Source organism: Schistocerca serialis, chromosome 4, assembly GCF_023864345.2.
Source record: "Schistocerca serialis cubense isolate TAMUIC-IGC-003099 chromosome 4, iqSchSeri2.2, whole genome shotgun sequence".
Classification (NCBI taxonomy): Eukaryota; Metazoa; Arthropoda; class Insecta; order Orthoptera; family Acrididae; genus Schistocerca; species Schistocerca serialis.
In genome coordinates, this window is record NC_064641.1 from 438,848,199 (window position 1) to 438,866,004 (window position 17,806).

At 39.2% G+C, this 17,806-nt stretch overlaps 1 protein-coding gene across 1 annotated transcript in view; it reads right to left on the minus strand.

The window, feature by feature from the left end:
• LOC126475054 (Ca(2+)/calmodulin-responsive adenylate cyclase) overlaps positions 1–17,806 on the minus strand; it is a 375,710-nt gene that overhangs the window by 88,747 nt on the left and 269,157 nt on the right. The window contains exon 19 of the mRNA XM_050102605.1: positions 1,539–1,761. Within this exon, the coding sequence (XP_049958562.1) occupies positions 1,539–1,761 (223 nt within the window). The remainder of the gene's footprint in view (positions 1–1,538; positions 1,762–17,806) is intronic.

Sequence of the window (17,806 nt, forward strand, 5' to 3'; positions counted from 1 at the left end):
CTGCATCAAACCAGTATCAGGACTGAAGACCACAACAACAAAGTCTTGAGTGAACTATTGAACTTCAGCAATTTGATTCAATTCAGTCTCTGTCCATATCTCCTCCTCCCCCCAGTCTCCGTCCATATCTCCACCTCCCCCTCTCTACTTCCTGACCCTCTCTCTGTCCATCTCCTCCTCTCTTCCTTCTCTGTCTATTTCCTCCTACTCCTCTTGTGTCGATCCTCTTTCTATTTCCTCCTCCCCCTTTCTTGCTCCACATTATCACCCCCCACCACAAGGAGCCTGTTGGTTCTTACCCACACACTACTTCTTTCCACATAGTAAGTAATATGTATACAGAGCTTTGTCGAAATCAATCCAGGGGTTTAGGAGGAGCTTTTTACCCATAGTTTTGACTGTGTACATACGTCACTTATGTTTCACATAAATTCAACATACTGCACACATTTTTATACACACATTTCACCTGTATCTCTTGCAAAACTTGCTCCCACAGTTTCATTTTCACATATTGCAGTGTTTATGACATCATAACTCCTGAGGTATGTGTTGTACATTGATATATTTTTGCAAGTACATTCAATTGTATATAAGAATAATGTCTGCAAAATGTGTTGTAACAGAGTTACTGGTAAATACATAATAACAAAAGGTCATGCCTGATGCTTCAGTTATACTACATTAACAGTGAAAATTTAGTAAGCGATAAACTTTTTATCCTTTCATCATTTTGCAGGGGCTGTCAGTTAGAAAAATCTTGTAAAGGTTTGAAATTACATGTAAAGTTGGTTCCAAGTCACTAAGTGCTCTCATTTTCAAATACTACATGAATATAGTCTAGATATCTACAAGTCATGATCTACACACACACACTCTCTCTCTCTCTCTCTCTCTCTCTCTCTCTCTCTCTCCCCCCCCCCCTTTTTTCCCTTCCTGGTAGGGTTTTTTTTACCCGCACAGTGGTTCTTTTCCAAGCACTAAGTGACACGTGTACCAAGTCTGGTTTAAATATAGCCAACAGTTCAGGAGGAAATGTGGGACATGACACACACACACACACACACACACACACACACACACACACACACACACACACACAAAAACACAAATTTAAGATTATGTACATGCCCTATGGTGGTTAGTAGCAAAGAATGGATTGTAAATGGTGTTGAATTTCTCATCAGTTAATGTTACAAAGTCCCCAGTAGCACAGAGACAAAATCACAAATCACTTTGAAATGTTGGCCAGTTTCAGTAGACATTGGCCATCACTGGAACTGCAAAATGGAAGTAGCAAATGGTGACACCAACACCAGGTAATGTTTTGTCACAGAGTGTGGCTAATGTAGATTAAAACCAGAAAATGCTTTGAAGTATTTTGTGATTGTTTCATATGAAAATAAAGTGTCAAGAATTTAGTAAGTCACATTCTCAGGTAACTATATGCAACTCATTCCAAATATTTTAAAGTGCTGGTGAGAAGAACCAATAAGAACTAATAATAAACTTTATAATGATTATTGATAAAAACTTACCGACGCGCAACATGAAGTTGTTGTATGAATTTTCATTTATGTTCACTAATTTTTCACGCATAGCAAACACAAATTCTACTAAAGTGCTGAGATAATACCCTGCACTTGCATCATCATCGTCATCCAGGATACGCAAATCAGGCATCAAGCCAACAGCAGCCATGTATGTTGATCCAACAGTCTTAATTTTATCAATAGCTTTGAACCTCTCTTCTCCAAGAAGCTGAAATGAAATCAGTTCTTAAATAAAAACTTCACTCTCAAGTGAAATAAATACACAAAGGAGCACTATTACATAGTTACATGGACCAAATGACCATTCCTGTTTGAGTTAAAACCTGTTAGATGAAAACAAGGAAGGGGTCTCTCTCTCTCTCTCTCTCTCTCTCTCTCTCTCTCTCTCTCTCTCTCTCTCTCTCACACACACACACACACACACACACACACACACACACACACACACACAAAAATCCAAAACCTTCACTACTAATTTCTAAATTACAGCTTAGGCAACAGCCGAAATACAGTTATTATACACTTGTTAAATTAAGACTACTGGTAATTTTTATTGCTACTACCTTAGCACACTTCCTTTCAGTAACGTATACTCACATACAACATGTGAAAAGTATGAACTGTTTACAGATGAATTTTACAGTGTGATGTAAGGAATTTTTAACTGATGAAGTACTTAATTTTTACAGCTCGTTGCTGTACTCTGTAAATAGTTGGTAGAAACTGTGATGCATCTGGAACTGTCATCTCTTTATGGCATTTTGTAAAATAATCACTACGTTATATAGGGTAAACGGTTCAACAATTTGAGAAATAACAGGCAACGTCTGCTTATTCACACACTACACTTGTGTCCATACAAATGCTGAACATGAAGAAGGTAAAATGGAATACATATATTTAAAAATGAGAGTGACTGAAAATACAGAATCATTAAGCAGGAGTAACTAGACAATAAGTGCAAAGCTGTAGAAGCATCCATTACTAGGAGAAAGGAAGTTGCTGCCTACTAGAAAATTTAAAAAAACCTTTGGAGAAAAGAGAACCAACTGTGTAAATATCAAGAGCTTAGATGGCAAGCCAACACTAAGCAAAGAAGGGTAAGCTGAAAGGTGGAAAGAAAACCCAGAAGGGCTGTACAAGAGAAACAAACTTGAGGTCAATATTATAGAAAGAGCAGAGTAAGCAGCTGAATATGAGATGGGAGATATGATACAGAATTTGACAGAGCATTAAAAGTCTAACTGGAAACTAGGCTAAGGGAATAGATGACATTCTCCTTGAATTATTGAGACTCTTGGGTGAGCCAGTCATGACAAAACTATTCTATATCGTGCGAAAAATATCCAAGAGAGGTAAAATATCCTCAGTTTTCAAGAAGAAGAAATCTGCAGGTGACTTTGTAATTCTGCCAGATGTTCCAAACAACTTGGAAGACCAGTTGTTCAGAATGGATTGCCTCCTGAAAAGATGATATAAGATTGACATCAACGAAAGTAAAACAAGTGTCATGGAAATTAGTCAAATTAGAGCAGGTGATGCTCAGGGAATTAGATTAGGAAATGAGACAATAAAAGTATAGATCAGTTTAGCTATTTGGGCAGAAAAATAACTGATGTTGGTCAAAGAAGAGAGGGTAAAAAATGCAGAATGGCTATTGCTGTCTTTGGGCTCACAGCCCTCCAGCATAACAGCACTGCACTACAGGTGGCTTTTGCCAAAATTGAAACTGGTACAATGGTGAACACTGCAACTGCAGTTCCCAGCACTTAGCTCACCGATGGGCAGCAGTAGCATTGCACCAAGACGGCACAGTCAGCATGGACTCACTCACGCACTCGAAAAGAGGTCTCACTGTATTCTGGTGTCTCAACAGTTTTTAGGCTGACGTGTGGCTACAGCCAGTCAGTTCTGCACAAACAAGCTCTCTCTGGACTTTATGGTGACTGCTGCCACAGCTCCTTAATCACTCTGCTGGAATCCTTCCGTGACCTGTCATTCAATGCTGTTCTACCTGTCTGGGATCTTCACCTTTGGTGTTATGTGGGGCTGCCAGCAGTCATCCTCAAGCTGTGAGACTTGGCCTCTACAACACAGACATCCAGAATTTATGAATTTTGGTCCAATGCAGTGTTTGTGTAATTAGACTCAATCAGTTTCTTATGAACCTGTACTCTGACTCTAGTAACTGTGATTCAGTTTTCAGTGGCTGACAGTCCATCTGGTCTTTCAAAGACAGAAACTTAATAGTGAACTATTTCTTGTGTGGTGTAATTATGCTCCAAAGAAGCAGAGTTGATGTTGTATGCTGATTTCAACAAACTTACTTTTCATTGTCTTCTTGGACCATATTTTCTCTATGTCAAATCTGGCATGGCTTACTTCAAATGACAAAGAAGTATTTTTCTGCGTGCACAGTTGTGATATGCCCCAGGTAAACAGTTCTTCTTCATGTGCTTTCGAAGTTTCTGATGGACTGATCTTTGCTCCTCATTTCAATGTGTCTACATCTACAGATTTGACGACTCAAGTCTTACTACTTATACAAAGCACCCAACAGGCTCAGGAGCTGATGTTATAGATGTCTGCCATCACCAGAAATCTCCACAGAGTTATCTCACATCGACTCATCGGTAAAACAGCACTTAATCGCTCACAGGATTTTAGGTAATGACTAGCAGTGAACCTTTTTTTCCTATCATCATCATCATCATCATCATCATCATCAACATCAGTTTTCTGCTATATTAGCAGGTCCTTTGACTCTCCATTTTCTGTGATCCACTGCTTCCTTCTTAAGGCTCCTGTATGTTGTACCGTCCATCACGTCATCCAATATATGAAATCTCTTTCTTCCTTGCTTCCTTTCCCACTCTACATAACCTTGTAAAACTGTTTTTATCAGTCTGTCATTCTTTCTTGATATATACCCAATCCAATTTCTTTTTCTTCTTTTTATTACATCTAGTAACTGACTTTTCTCTCCCACTTTTCTCAGTACATCTTCATTTTTTACTCTGTCCATCCAACTTATTCTTCCCATTCTCCGTCAGGTCCACATCTCAAAAGCCTCCAGCCTTTCTCTGTCTTTCTTCCTCAGAGTCCATGTTTCAGTGCCATACAGAAGAACACTGCAGACAAGACATTTTATGAGTCTTTTCCTGAGTTCACTGCAGAAAATTCTCCTTTTCTAATAAAATGCCTCTTTTGCCACTGCTATCCTTGTTCTAATTTCTACCCTGCTTCCAAGATACTTAAAATTTTGCACCTTTTCTAATATTTCTCCATAAGCATAAGTTTTATTTCTTTATTTCCTCCTAGTGTCAATACTTTTGTTTTCTTTGTGTTAATTTTCATTCCATAATTTTTTCCGTTAGCTTCAATGATGTCCACTAAATCCTGTAATTCTTTTTCCCCTGTGGCTAGAAGGACCATGTCATCAGCAAACCTCAAACACCCCACTCTTCTTCCTCCAATTGCTACTCCTTTGTCATCTAATGAGCATTGGTCAATTGTATTTTCTAAGTAGAGGTTGAAAATGGTAAGTGATAGACAGCCTGCCTGTCTCACTCCTTTTTCTAGTCTGATCCAGTTTGTACTTTCTCCTCTCACTTTAGTTAGACTTTTTGATTAAGTCTTCTGGTTTTCCAGTCCACTCTCTTTTCCCTCATTATAGTCACCAGCTTGTCCGAAGCCACATTGTCAAATGCCTTCTCTATATCGATGAAGCCCATATATAGGTCTCTTCCTTTTCCAATAAACCTTTCTCCCAAGATTCGTAGGAGGCCTATTGCATCTCTGGTGCCTGTATTCAGTCTAAAGCCAAATTGCTCCTCGCCAAGATTCTCCTACATTACTTTTTCAACTCTCTTATTAATTACTCTTAACATCACTTTGGCTGCATGTGAAATGAGGATGATTCTCCTGTGATCACTGCATTTCTTGGTTCCTTGTTTTTTTCGGTAATGAAATCATTACTGTTGTCAGCAAGTCCTCAGGCAATTCATCACTGTCATATATTTTATTACATAACCTCAAAAATTCTCTTATTCCATCTTGGTTCAAGCATTTTAATATTTCTCCCAGTATTGTATCTGTACCTTTCGCTTTGCCATTTTTCATTGCAGCTATGGCAGACTTTACTTCTTCCAATATGAGGGTTAGTATTTTCTCGTCATCACTTGAATCACTCAACAGCGTATGTTGAGTGATTCAAGTTCCAGAGTTTTGTGTTTGCGATCTGTGTCATATAGCTCTTTTAGAGATTCTTCCCATCTCTGGAGGACTTCGTCGTGATCTTTGTACACTACCTCTTCGTCTTTACTCAAAATTTCCATGGTAGCACTTCCTGCTCTGTTTTGATCCCATGTCATAGTCTTTACTCTGTTGTATAGTAAGTTGTATCTTCCCTTCCTGTCCAGTTCTTCCAGTCCCCACCCACGCAGGAGCATAAATCTATCACCTCCTGCAGCAGCTCAATGCTGAGATCAAAATCCAATATTTTGCAACATGGACCTTTAAAATCCTGTTTGTTGGACTATTTTGATATCCAAGTAGACATGGCAGCCACCTGACATGGGACTTTCATCTGAAAAAAAAATTTAAAAAAAAATTGGACAGTCATACAGGGACTGGACAGCTCATTTGCATGGGCTTCCTAGGGATTGCTGTTTCCAGTGTTCTGATCCTCAGAGCAAACATGCTTAAATGGATTTCTTGGTTTGGGAGATGATACTGGTCCACTCTCCAGAACCAGCACACCATAATGACCTCTTAAGGCTCAATGTCCTATCTTCAGCATGTAGGCAATTCAAGTTGTATGAGAAACAACATTCACAGGCAGGCTGTGAATGTTTGTTTCCCATACAACTTGAAATGCCTTATCTATGTGCAGCAACTGCTCCTGAATATCTGATGAATAAATTCTATAACACATCATATGAACAATAAAGTCATTCCTTACCTGATGTCCGACTTTTACCAAACTTCCTTTTCATTGACCACCTGGGCTTCCATTTCTCTATATCTGATCTGCCATAAGCCACTTAAAAAGCATTTGTGAAGTAAAGAGGAATTTATTAACATCTAATATAAACTGAAATATTAGGAAGTCTTTTCTGAAGGTACTTGTCTGGAGCATATCCTTGTATGGAAGTGATATGTCGTCAAAAGCTATTCAGACAAAAAGAGAATAGAAGCTTTTGAAATGTAGGAGAGTACGGGATATTACGTGGATGAATCAAATAACCAATGAGAAGTTACAGAGTCAAATTGAGGAGAAAAGAAATTTGTGGCACAAATTGACTAAAATAAGTCGTTGACTGCTAAGACACTTCCTGAGACATAAAGGAATATTCAAACTGGAATGAAGGGAAGGGTGGGAGGATAAAAATTGGAAACAAGAACCTACAGGTGGCTACAGTAAGCATGTTCAAATGGATAGAGAGTGGAGTAGTTATTCAGAGATGAAGAGGCTTGCATTAAACAAGTCTTTGGACTGAAGGTACAAATGATGCTCTACTCACAGCTCCAGATGGTGCTGGCTTCAGTCACACAGCTTGATGCTGATGCCAATGGGCATCACGGTGCTGGCTTCAGTCACACAGCTTGAGGCTATTGCCAATGGGCATCACAGTGGGGGTCAGATGCGGGGATTTGAGGAATGTCTTGCATGTCCCCGAGTTCCCAGATTGGTCCACTACTGTGGCCGCCCTGGATACTGCCTGCACTGAGGCTGACCCCTCATCTGTGATTGAGTGCAAGGTTGTTCCAAGGTGTGACAATCAGTGAAAAACTTTCCAGGGGGCTGATCAGAGGGCCTCTCCGATTCATCAAACAAACAGATTGCAAGTGGTGACTGTGTCTGATAAACATCCTGAGCCAGATGCAGACACTTGCCCTGTTTCAGGGGAAATCTCTTGGCCTGCATAATCTGGGCAGTCTTACAGGGTTGGATTACAGGTAGCTAGGAGTTCCAATATTAGGCATGTGACGGCACCCTTAGCAATATGGCTGCCAAGGAGGGGAAGGAATCCAGCATGTACTCTACATCTACATTGATACTCCGCAAGCCACCCAACGGTGTGTGGCGGTGTGCATACTGGGAGGAGTCATTCCAGACGTGGAAAAGCTGCTCCCAAATGCCATGAAGAACACACTGCAACTGCAGTGGTGACTTATGCCAGTACTAATTATGTGTGTGTGTATCTTTGGATTGGAGTAGATTCTCTCTGGTATCAGGCAGCTCATAGAAGTGGTCAAGACTCCCAGTCTTGCTTGTGAGATGCAGGCAGAGCTCACGATCTGTAGCACCTAGACACGACTGACTATGGACTTTCAGTGCAGAAATGAGTAAAGGATCTGAATCAGAGGCTCAGTCAAGTTCTGCAGCCATGTGGGCTGCAAATTCCTTAACTCACACCACAGGATGGTGGGTTTTCAGATTCTACTTAATAGGTCAAGGGTCCACGTTACACAGGAAGTGAATACGTAGGTGGAGGGGGCTGGGCATTTTTAGGTTAGAGGGTCTCTGGAAACTACAGAAAGGGAGTCAGTCTGACGGGGGCCACGGCAAACACAAGATGAGGGTGGACCTGTAAACAATTCGTATTATAGTTGCAAACTGTCACAGCTGTTCCAGCTCCAAGTGCTAATAGGAAGCAGTGAGGCTCAAACTGTTATAGGTACAGTAAGTTGTTTCAAGCTGAGAAGTTCAGTGAAATTTTTACGAAGGATATAACCATGTTGGTAGAGTGTTTATTGCAGTCAGAAGCAATACTTTGTGGTAGAACTGATGTAGCTAGTTCCTGTGAGGTAGTATGGATAGAGATTATACTTGGCACCCGAGCAAATTAATGTGAGTGCTGATCAACAGAAACTCAGACTGATTTTTTCCCCTTAGCTTCCATGATTGTTTCCTACCTGTACCATGACTATTTGAAAATAGTGGGTTTTTCTGTATAATGTCAACTGGCAGCAGCACTCTCTTATCAGTAGCTTGGTAGTAAGGCTAAATTTTGTGGATGCACTTTGCATTTCAAATATCGAATACTGAAGGTGACGCAAGAGGAGCAGAGATTCATTTCTGGAATAGATCATCGCTGGTGATGAGTTATGACTACATCACCATGATTGTGAAGGAAAATGACCCAGCACAGAGTGCAACTTGCTAGGTTATCCAACAACAAAAAAGGTGAAAGTTGCTCCATCGGCAGTGAAAGTGATGGTGATCACATTCTTGACTGTCATGGAATGATGTACCAGCATGCAGTTCCCTCTTAAATTACTGTGCAGCAGCAGTATTGGCTAAAACTGAGAAAGCACAATGTAAGGAAATGACCAGAACTTTTTCAGACTGGGTGGTGACTTCATCATGAAAATGCACGGCCTCTTGTCGCAAATCAAGAGATGCAGTCTCTAGCTCAATTCAACATCACCTGTGTACCACATCCCCCTCATAGCCCTGATCTTGCAACTTGTGATTTCATTATTTCCACCACTACAGGCAAAGCTTCAGGGCATTTTAACAGAACTCCGATACTGTGCTGTAGGAGATTGAAGCAATTCTCAAGAATGGCCTGCATCATGTGTTTGAGACCTGGCAGAGATGCTAGAAAAAGTGCATTGAAATCGTAGGTGAGCACTTTGAAAAAGTGCATGTAAACATTAAACTGGAGTAATAAACATCAGAGAAACATCAGTCTCAGTCTTTGTTGATCAGCAATTGTTATGGGCTGCTTTTACAAACCCTCGACTGATATGATACAGTTATTGAACAGTTCAAAAGAAACTTGAGTCCTATTTCAAATAGGTACCCCATTCATACAATAATAGTTGATGGGAGCTTCAATCTACACTCAATATGTTGTTGAAATTACATGTTCAAAGCTGGTGGTAGGTATAAAACATTGTCAGAATTTGTACTGACTGATTTCTCTGAAAATGATTTTGAACAATGAGTTCAGGAGTCCACTCAATGTATAAATGGTTGCAAAAACATATTGGACCTCTTAGCAACAAATAACCCTGAGCAAATGACGAGCATCATGATGGATACAGGGACTAATGACCACAAGGTCGTTGTAGCAGGACTGAATACTGTAACATCCAAATCCACCAAAAACAAATACAAAATACATCTACTTAAAAAAGAAGATAATAATTTGCTTGATACATTCCTAAGAGTTTTTTTTCTAAACTGACTGTGTAAGCATAGACGGGATGTTGTTTAGATTCAAAGAAATACTATCAATGACATTTGATAGATGTATACCAAATAAATTAATAAGAGGTGGAACTTTTCCCCCACGGTACCCTAAACAGGTGAGAAGTTGGAGAAGCAACAGAAGAAGGATGCCAACTTTAGAAGAACTCATAATCCCCAAAATTGGTGAAGTTTTACAGTAGCTCAAAATTTAGTCTGAACTTCACAATGTGAGATACTTTTATTAGTTTCCACAGTGAAACTGTCTCAAAATTTGACAGAAAACCCAAAGAAATTCTGGTCATGTTTAAAATACAGTAGCAGCAAGACACAATAAACACCTCCAATGTGTTATAGCGATGGAAATGTTACGGATGACCGTGCCACTAAAGAAGAGTTACTAAACATTGTTTTCTGAAATTCCTTCACTAAAGAAGATGGAGGACATATTCCAGAATTCAAATAAAAAACAACTGTCAACATGAGTAACTTACAAGTAGATATCCTCAGAGTAGTGACGCAACTTAAATCGCTTAATCAAGGCAAGACTTTTGGTCCAGATTGTATGTCAATTAGGTTCCTTTCAGAGTATGCTGATATAACAGCTCCATACTTAGCATATACAACACTCATTCACTGTACCTAAAGCTGGAAAGTTGCACATGTCAGTACCAATACCCAAGAAAGGAAATGGGGTAATCCACTGAATTACAGATCCATATCACTAATGTCAATTTACGAAAGGATTTTGGAAGATATACTGTATTCGAACATTATGAATTACCTCAAAGAAAACGATTTATTGATGAATAGCCAACACAGATTCAGAAAATACCGTTCTTATGAAAGACAACTAGCCCTTTATTCTCACGAAGTAATGAATGCTATCGACAGTGGATGTCAAACTGATTCCATCTTTTTAGACTCCCGGAAGGCTTTTGACACCTGTCCTCACAAGCAGTTTCTAAACAAATTGCATGCTTATGGAGTATTGTATCAGTTATGTAAATGGATCCATGATTTCCTGTCATAAAGGCCACAGTTCATAGTAACTGACAGGAAGTCATTGAGAAAAACAGAAGTAATATCTGGCATCCCCCATTCCCCAAGCAAGTGTTACAAGCCTTTTGCTGTTCCTGATCTACCTAAAGAATTTAGGAGATAATCTGGGCAGACCTCTTAGATTGTTTGCAGGTGATACTGCCATGTACCATCTTGTAAAAATATCTGCAGGTGTAAAAAGCGGCAGTCAACTCTAAATTATGAAAAATGTGAGGCCGTCCTTTTGAGTTCTAAAAGGAATATGCTAAATTTTGATCGTATGATAAATAACACAAATCTGAAGGCTATAAATTTGACTAAACACTCAGGGATTGCAATTATAGATAACAAACTGGAATAATTGAATGATTACATACATCACGTTGCGGGGAATCCAAACCAATGGCTACACTTTATAGACAGAACACAAAAAAAAAAATGCAAAAGTCCTACTAAAGAGACAGTGTATACTCTGTCCTCTTATGCAGAATTGCATGTGCTATGGGATCGAAATCAGACAAGATTGACAGAGGAAATGAAAAAAGTTCAAAGAAGGTCAGCACATTTTTTATTATTGTGAAATAGGGGAGAGAATGCCATCGATATGATATGCAAATTGGGATGGCAATTATTAAAACAAAAAACGTTTTAATACAGTAAGGTCTCATGAAGTTTCAATCACCAACTGTCTCCTCCAAATGCAAAAATATTTTGTTGGCTCCTACCAACAGAAGGAGAAATGGTCACCATAATAAAATAAATCAGAGCTTGCCTGGAAAGATTAAAGTGTGTGTGCTACCCCCACACTCTTCGAGAGTGGAACAGTTGAGAAATAGCATCAAGATGTTTCAATGAACTCTCTGCCAGACACTTAATTGTGAATTGCAGAGTAATTATGTAGATGTAAATGTAGATGTAGATGCCAACAATGACGATGGCAGCAGCAGCAGCAGTTGCATGAAAAATTGCCTTAACTGATGCTAGTACATAAATTGAAAACTGACCATCACATGTGAACAGCATATCTGAATGTATCACCAATTTGTGCCACTGGCACATTCGAGGAATTGTGTAATTGCTTGCTTCTATGGTGAGACCTGAAATACTGACATCTTTGGATGGAAGACGTGATATTACCCAAAACACTATTGAGGAAGTTTAGAGGACTGGCCCTTGCAACAGACTGCAGAACACTGTGTCACCAACATACATTTCATGTAAGAACCGCAAAAGACAGGGTAAGAGACATCAAGGTTTGTACAGAAGTGTATGGATAGTTGGTTTGTCCTCACTCCATTTGAGAGTGGACAGGGAAAGCAAATGACTAACAGCAGTGTAAGGTAACCTATAGCATGTACAGTATGGTACCTTCTGGTATGTGTATGTAGATGCAGATATAGATGTAGGAATTAAGTGCTATGACATAGGTAAATGATGCAATTTTGGATCCTTGTCTATCAGAATTGGAACAAATCATCATCTTACCTTAACTAATGGAGCCTCCTTGATGAAATGCAGGATACGTAGTATCAAGTAGTTAAAGAAAAAAGAAGAAGAAGAAGAGAGACAGAAACAACCTGTAGGTTTTGATTTGCCAGTAAAAGACATGCATTGAAAGATTCATGAGATGGGGTGAATAAAATGGGTGATAATGTACTGGTACTGGCTAGTGCACTCCAATACACACTATTTTTAACAGTTCTTTAAGATACAAGTACACCAGATTTTTAAAAACAGTATGAGGCAATATATTTTATTGTAGCGTTCACTTCATAAATTGTAAGTCAACAATTGAAATATCACAATGGGAACATTAGAACTGAAGGCATGAATAAGGGTAGTTTATGAAAAATATTTATCAGAAGAGGTTGGAGAATAAGCTAGAGCATACAGATAGTTCAGAACAAACCCTAATTAATGAATAGAGGCTCAGATTGCTAACATGTTCTGCATTCCTTGACTGGTTTCAGTTTTTATATTTAAGCCGTTTTTCAGTGGCTCGGAAAATGGCTTGAATATGAAACCTGAAACCAGTCATGGGATAAGGAAAATCTCAGAAACTGGAGCAACTATTCATTAATTCAATATACAGCTGCACTGCAACAGAATTCTCGAAACATGGAGAAACTAATACAAACACAAATGTCAAAATTTCAGGAAAATTAAAATAGCACACATAACAGAACAGCAAGATGGAAAAGACAACACAATGAAGGGATTCCAGTGCTAAGCTAACTATTGCATATAAGTACTGTTAAATGTTCGAAGTAGCTTATTCATTCCTTTGTTGTTTTTCTTCTTTAGTCTTAATCTTTGGCTCATTAAAGCTGCATTCATTTGAAAGGCTCAGGTGTTTACTTCCAACTGGTTCTGTTGATCTTGACATCACAATCAATTCCTTTCACTGATTAATGCTGGTTTTTGGACATCATTTGGCTTGAGGCTGTGAGCATACATATTCTTTCACGTCTGAATTTAATATTTTTGACATTTCCATAAGTTTATTTCTTAGTGTTGTTGCAGAGTGTGTGGTACATTGATGTGGTTACTGCTGGTTAGTCGTGCTCAGTTTTGAAAACCAATCCTTGCACTCCAACAACACTGTTTCGTTTCATGCACATGTTGAGAACAAATCTGAACAAAACATCAAATCAAAAAGTGCAATAGATATTTGTTACAAGATGCAGGATCAGTTCAGTAAGTTTAAGAAAAAATGTAGTGAATCAATAAATGCACAGCCATCTGAACTCAAGCAAGAGGTTACAACAAATTGTCTCCAGATAGAAGTGAAGCTGATTGAAATACAGGCTCAAGTAAACCCTTAACACAAGACTGTAAAACAAACTCTAATGGACAGTACAGTAGTGAATAACAAGGTATTTCCTGTGAAAAATAAGTGTGAACAAAATAAAAATTCCGTCATTACAGTAATTTTGGGTGTGCAATAACAAAACTCTGATTTAGAATTGAAAGTACAGGAATTAGAGGAAACAATGAAGAATGTAAAAAAATTCCAACACACCAAATGACATGAATTTGATCAAACAAGATGTAAGAACTCCAATGCAATAAAATCGTGATGCAGGTTGTTGGATGAAGATGATCACTGATAACATGGTCAGCCATGGACAATTTAAGGAATCTGAGTCACACAAATAATGAAATCCTGTTAATTTTATGAAATAATTTAGAATTGGCTTCACATGAATTCAGGATGAGTCCCAAATTAAAAAAATAAATAAATAAATAAAATAAAAAATCTATATTTGTGTACGATACACGAGTGAAGGTGCTAGAGCATAGGGAAACAATGTGGCTGATCAATTCACTATATTTGCAGACATTGAAAGTGTATTCTTTCACAAGTATTGGTTTCTACAGAAACAATGAAGAATCAAAGAAAAATTAATTTTGATACACAACTATGATTGCAGCAGAGGATAAACACCGAATTTCCTTCAGAAATATTAGGATTAAAATACTTATCTGGACCATCCCATCAGTGATGATGACCTGGTTATTACTTTAATAAAATATTGGCCATGAAAAGCATGAAGACAGTTAGCTTCAGGTACATTTGGTCATTTTGATGAGTCACTGACTGTTTACGAAAGATTGACAATTAGGGAGCACCAGATGATTCTGAACAAGACACAGCACATTGCAGTCAGTATTTTCAGTGATGCAAAACACCTTGGCAAGATAACCTTGCTGCCCATCATGCAGTCAACAGAGTGATAATCAGCCAAGATGAAATGAGTTGTACAATGACAGTCACTATAGAAATGGTGAGGCGAGAAAAAATTATTTTGAAAGAGGGACCAACAGAACCACTCTGGAATATATGAATAATTTAATGGGTTGTCTCCAAAGGTATGAATGATCGAATGTGATACGGAAAACATCAAGACTGAACTACTAAGGAATGAAGTACAAAATTGTTGAGGCTTTCGTGGCCACTTGCTGACAAACTGCCTACTGGCTTCTGTCTCGGGTTCTTCGGCCGACGTTCATCTAATGATTTCTCTGACGTTTCGCCAGCACGAGTGGCTGGAATTGTCAAAGCTTCACCCTCCATTGCCGGTCCAGTTCACCACCGGCAATGGAGGGTGATGCTTTGACAATGCCAGCCACTCGTGCTGGCGAAACGTCAGAGAAATCATTAGATGAACGTCGGCCGAAGAACCCGAGACAGAAGCCAGTAGGCAGTTTGTCAATGAAGTACAAACTATAAATGATGCTCTAATTCCGGTGACTGAACTTGGTGCAGATGTTTGTAAAATTGCAGGCATTGTAAACTCTGAATGTGATACTGCAGCAATATCCATAAATTTGTATATATAGCTTCATGAAACAGAAGACATACCTGTACTTCCGGTAAATCATGTGCATATAGTCACAGCAACTGGTCATAAAAGTCAAGCAGTTACTGGGCAAGTGCTCACTAGGTGCAAGATTTCAAAAAGACACTTTCATATGACTACATTGATTAATGAATGTTTAACTCTGGACTGGATTTTTCGTAACAACAGGTTGAGCAAATGGCGACGTAGAATTGATTGTGGAAGAGGAAGTTTAAGCATTGTGATAATAACAAAGAATTGGAAGTTAATTTCATCAGATCTATTGAAGAAATGATCTTCGTGAGTATGGGAGTTACGATTATTAAGACTATAGACAATGCGATAAAAGTGCCAGTTTACATGAACGGTAAATGTCCATGGTGAGAGGAGAAGAAAGTTGGTAAGCCATGTGAAAAATTTGGGGGAAAAAAAATTGACAGTTTGAGTAAATTTTCCACATCTTACATAGAAGAATCCTCCCCCCATGAACCATGGACCTTGCCGTTGGTGGGGAGGCTTGCGTGCCTCAGCGATACAGATAGCAGTACCGTAGGTGCAACCACAACGGAGGGGTATCTGTTGAGAGGCCAGACAAACGTGTGGTTCCTGAAGAGGGGCAGCAGCCTTTTCAGTAGTTGCAAGGGCAACAGTCTGGATGATTGACTGATCTGGCCTTGTAACAATAACCAAAACGGCCTTGCTGTGCTGGTACTGCGAACGGCTGAAAGCAAGGGGAAACTACAGCCGTGATTTTTCCCGAGGGCATGCAGCTTTACTGTATGATTACATGATGATGGCGTCCTCTTGGGTAAAATATTCCGGAGGTAAAATAGTCCCCCATTCGGATCTCCGGGCGGGGACTACTCAAGAGGACGTCGTTATCAGGAGAAAGAAAACTGGCATTCTACGGATCGGAGCGTGGAATGTCAGATCCCTTAATCGGGCAGGTAGGTTAGAAAATTTAAAAAGGGAAATGGATAGGTTAAAGTTAGATATAGTGGGAATTAGTGAAGTTCGGTGGCAGGAGGAACAAGACTTCTGGTCAGGTGACTACAGGGTTATAAACACAAAATCAAATAGGGGTAATGCAGGAGTAGGTTTAATAATGAATAGGAAAATAGGAATGCGGGTAAGCTACTACAAACAGCATAGTGAACGCATTATTGTGGCCAAGATAGATACGAAGCCCACGCCTACTACAGTAGTACAAGTTTATATGCCAACTAGCTCTGCAGATGACGAAGAAATTGAAGAAATGTATGATGAAATAAAAGAAATTATTCAGATTGTGAAGGGAGACGAAAATTTAATAGTCATGGGCGACTGGAATTCAAGTGTAGGAAAAGGGAAAGAAGGAAACATAGTAGGTGAATATGGATTGGGGGACAGAAATGAAAGAGGAAGCCGCCTGGTAGAATTTTGCACAGAGCACAACATAATCATAACTAACACTTGGTTTAAGAATCATGAAAGAAGGTTGTATACATGGAAGAACCCTGGAGATACTAAAAGGTATCAGATAGATTATATAATGGTAAGACAGAGATTTAGGAACCAGGTTTTAAATTGTAAGACATTTCCAGGGGCAGATGTGGACTCTGACCACACTCTATTGGTTATGACCTGTAGATTAAAACTGAAGAAACTGCAAAAAGGTGGGAATTTAAGGAGATGGGACCTGGATAAACTAAAAGAACCAGAGGTTGTACAGAGATTCAGGGAGAGCGTAAGGGAGCAATTGACAGGAATGGGGGAAATTAATACAGTAGAGGAAGAATGGGTAGCTTTGAGGGATGAAGTAGTGAAGGCAGCGGAGTATCAAGTAGGTAAAAAGACGAGGGCTAGTAGAAATCCTTGGGTAACAGAAGAAATATTGAATTTAATTGATGAAAGGAGAAAATATAAAAATGCAGTAAGTGAAACAGGCAAAAAGGAATACAAACGTCTCAAAAATGAGATCGACAGGAAGTGCAAAATGGCTAAGCAGGGATGGCTAGAGGACAAATGTAAGGATGTAGAGGCCTATCTCACTAGGGGTAAGATAGATACTGCCTACAGGAAAATTAAAGAGACCTTTGGAGATAAGAGAACGACTTGTATGAATATCAAGAGCTCAGATGGAAACACAGTTCTAAGCAAAGAAGGGAAAGCAGAAAGGTGGAAGGAGTATATAGAGGGTCTATACAAGGGCGATGCACTTGAGGACAATATTATGGAAATGGAAGAGGATGTAGATGAAGATGAAATGGGAGATACGATACTGCGTGAAGAGTTTGACAGAGCACTGAATGACCTAAGTCGAAACAAGGCCCCCGGAGTAGACAATATTCCATTGGAACTACTGACGGCCGTGGGAGAGCCAGTCCTGACAAAACTCTACCATCTGGTGAGCAAGATGTATGAAACAGGCGAAATACCCTCAGACTTCAAGAAGAATATAATAATTCCAATCCCAAAGAAAGCAGGTGTTGACAGATGTGAAAATTACCGAACTATCAGCTTAATAAGTCACAGCTGCAAAATACTAACACGAATTCTTTACAGACGAATGGAAAAACTAGTAGAAGCCAACCTCGGGGAAGATCAGTTTGGATTCCGTAGAAACACTGGAACACGTGAGGCAATACTGACCTTACGACTTATCTTAGAAGAAAGATTAAGGAAAG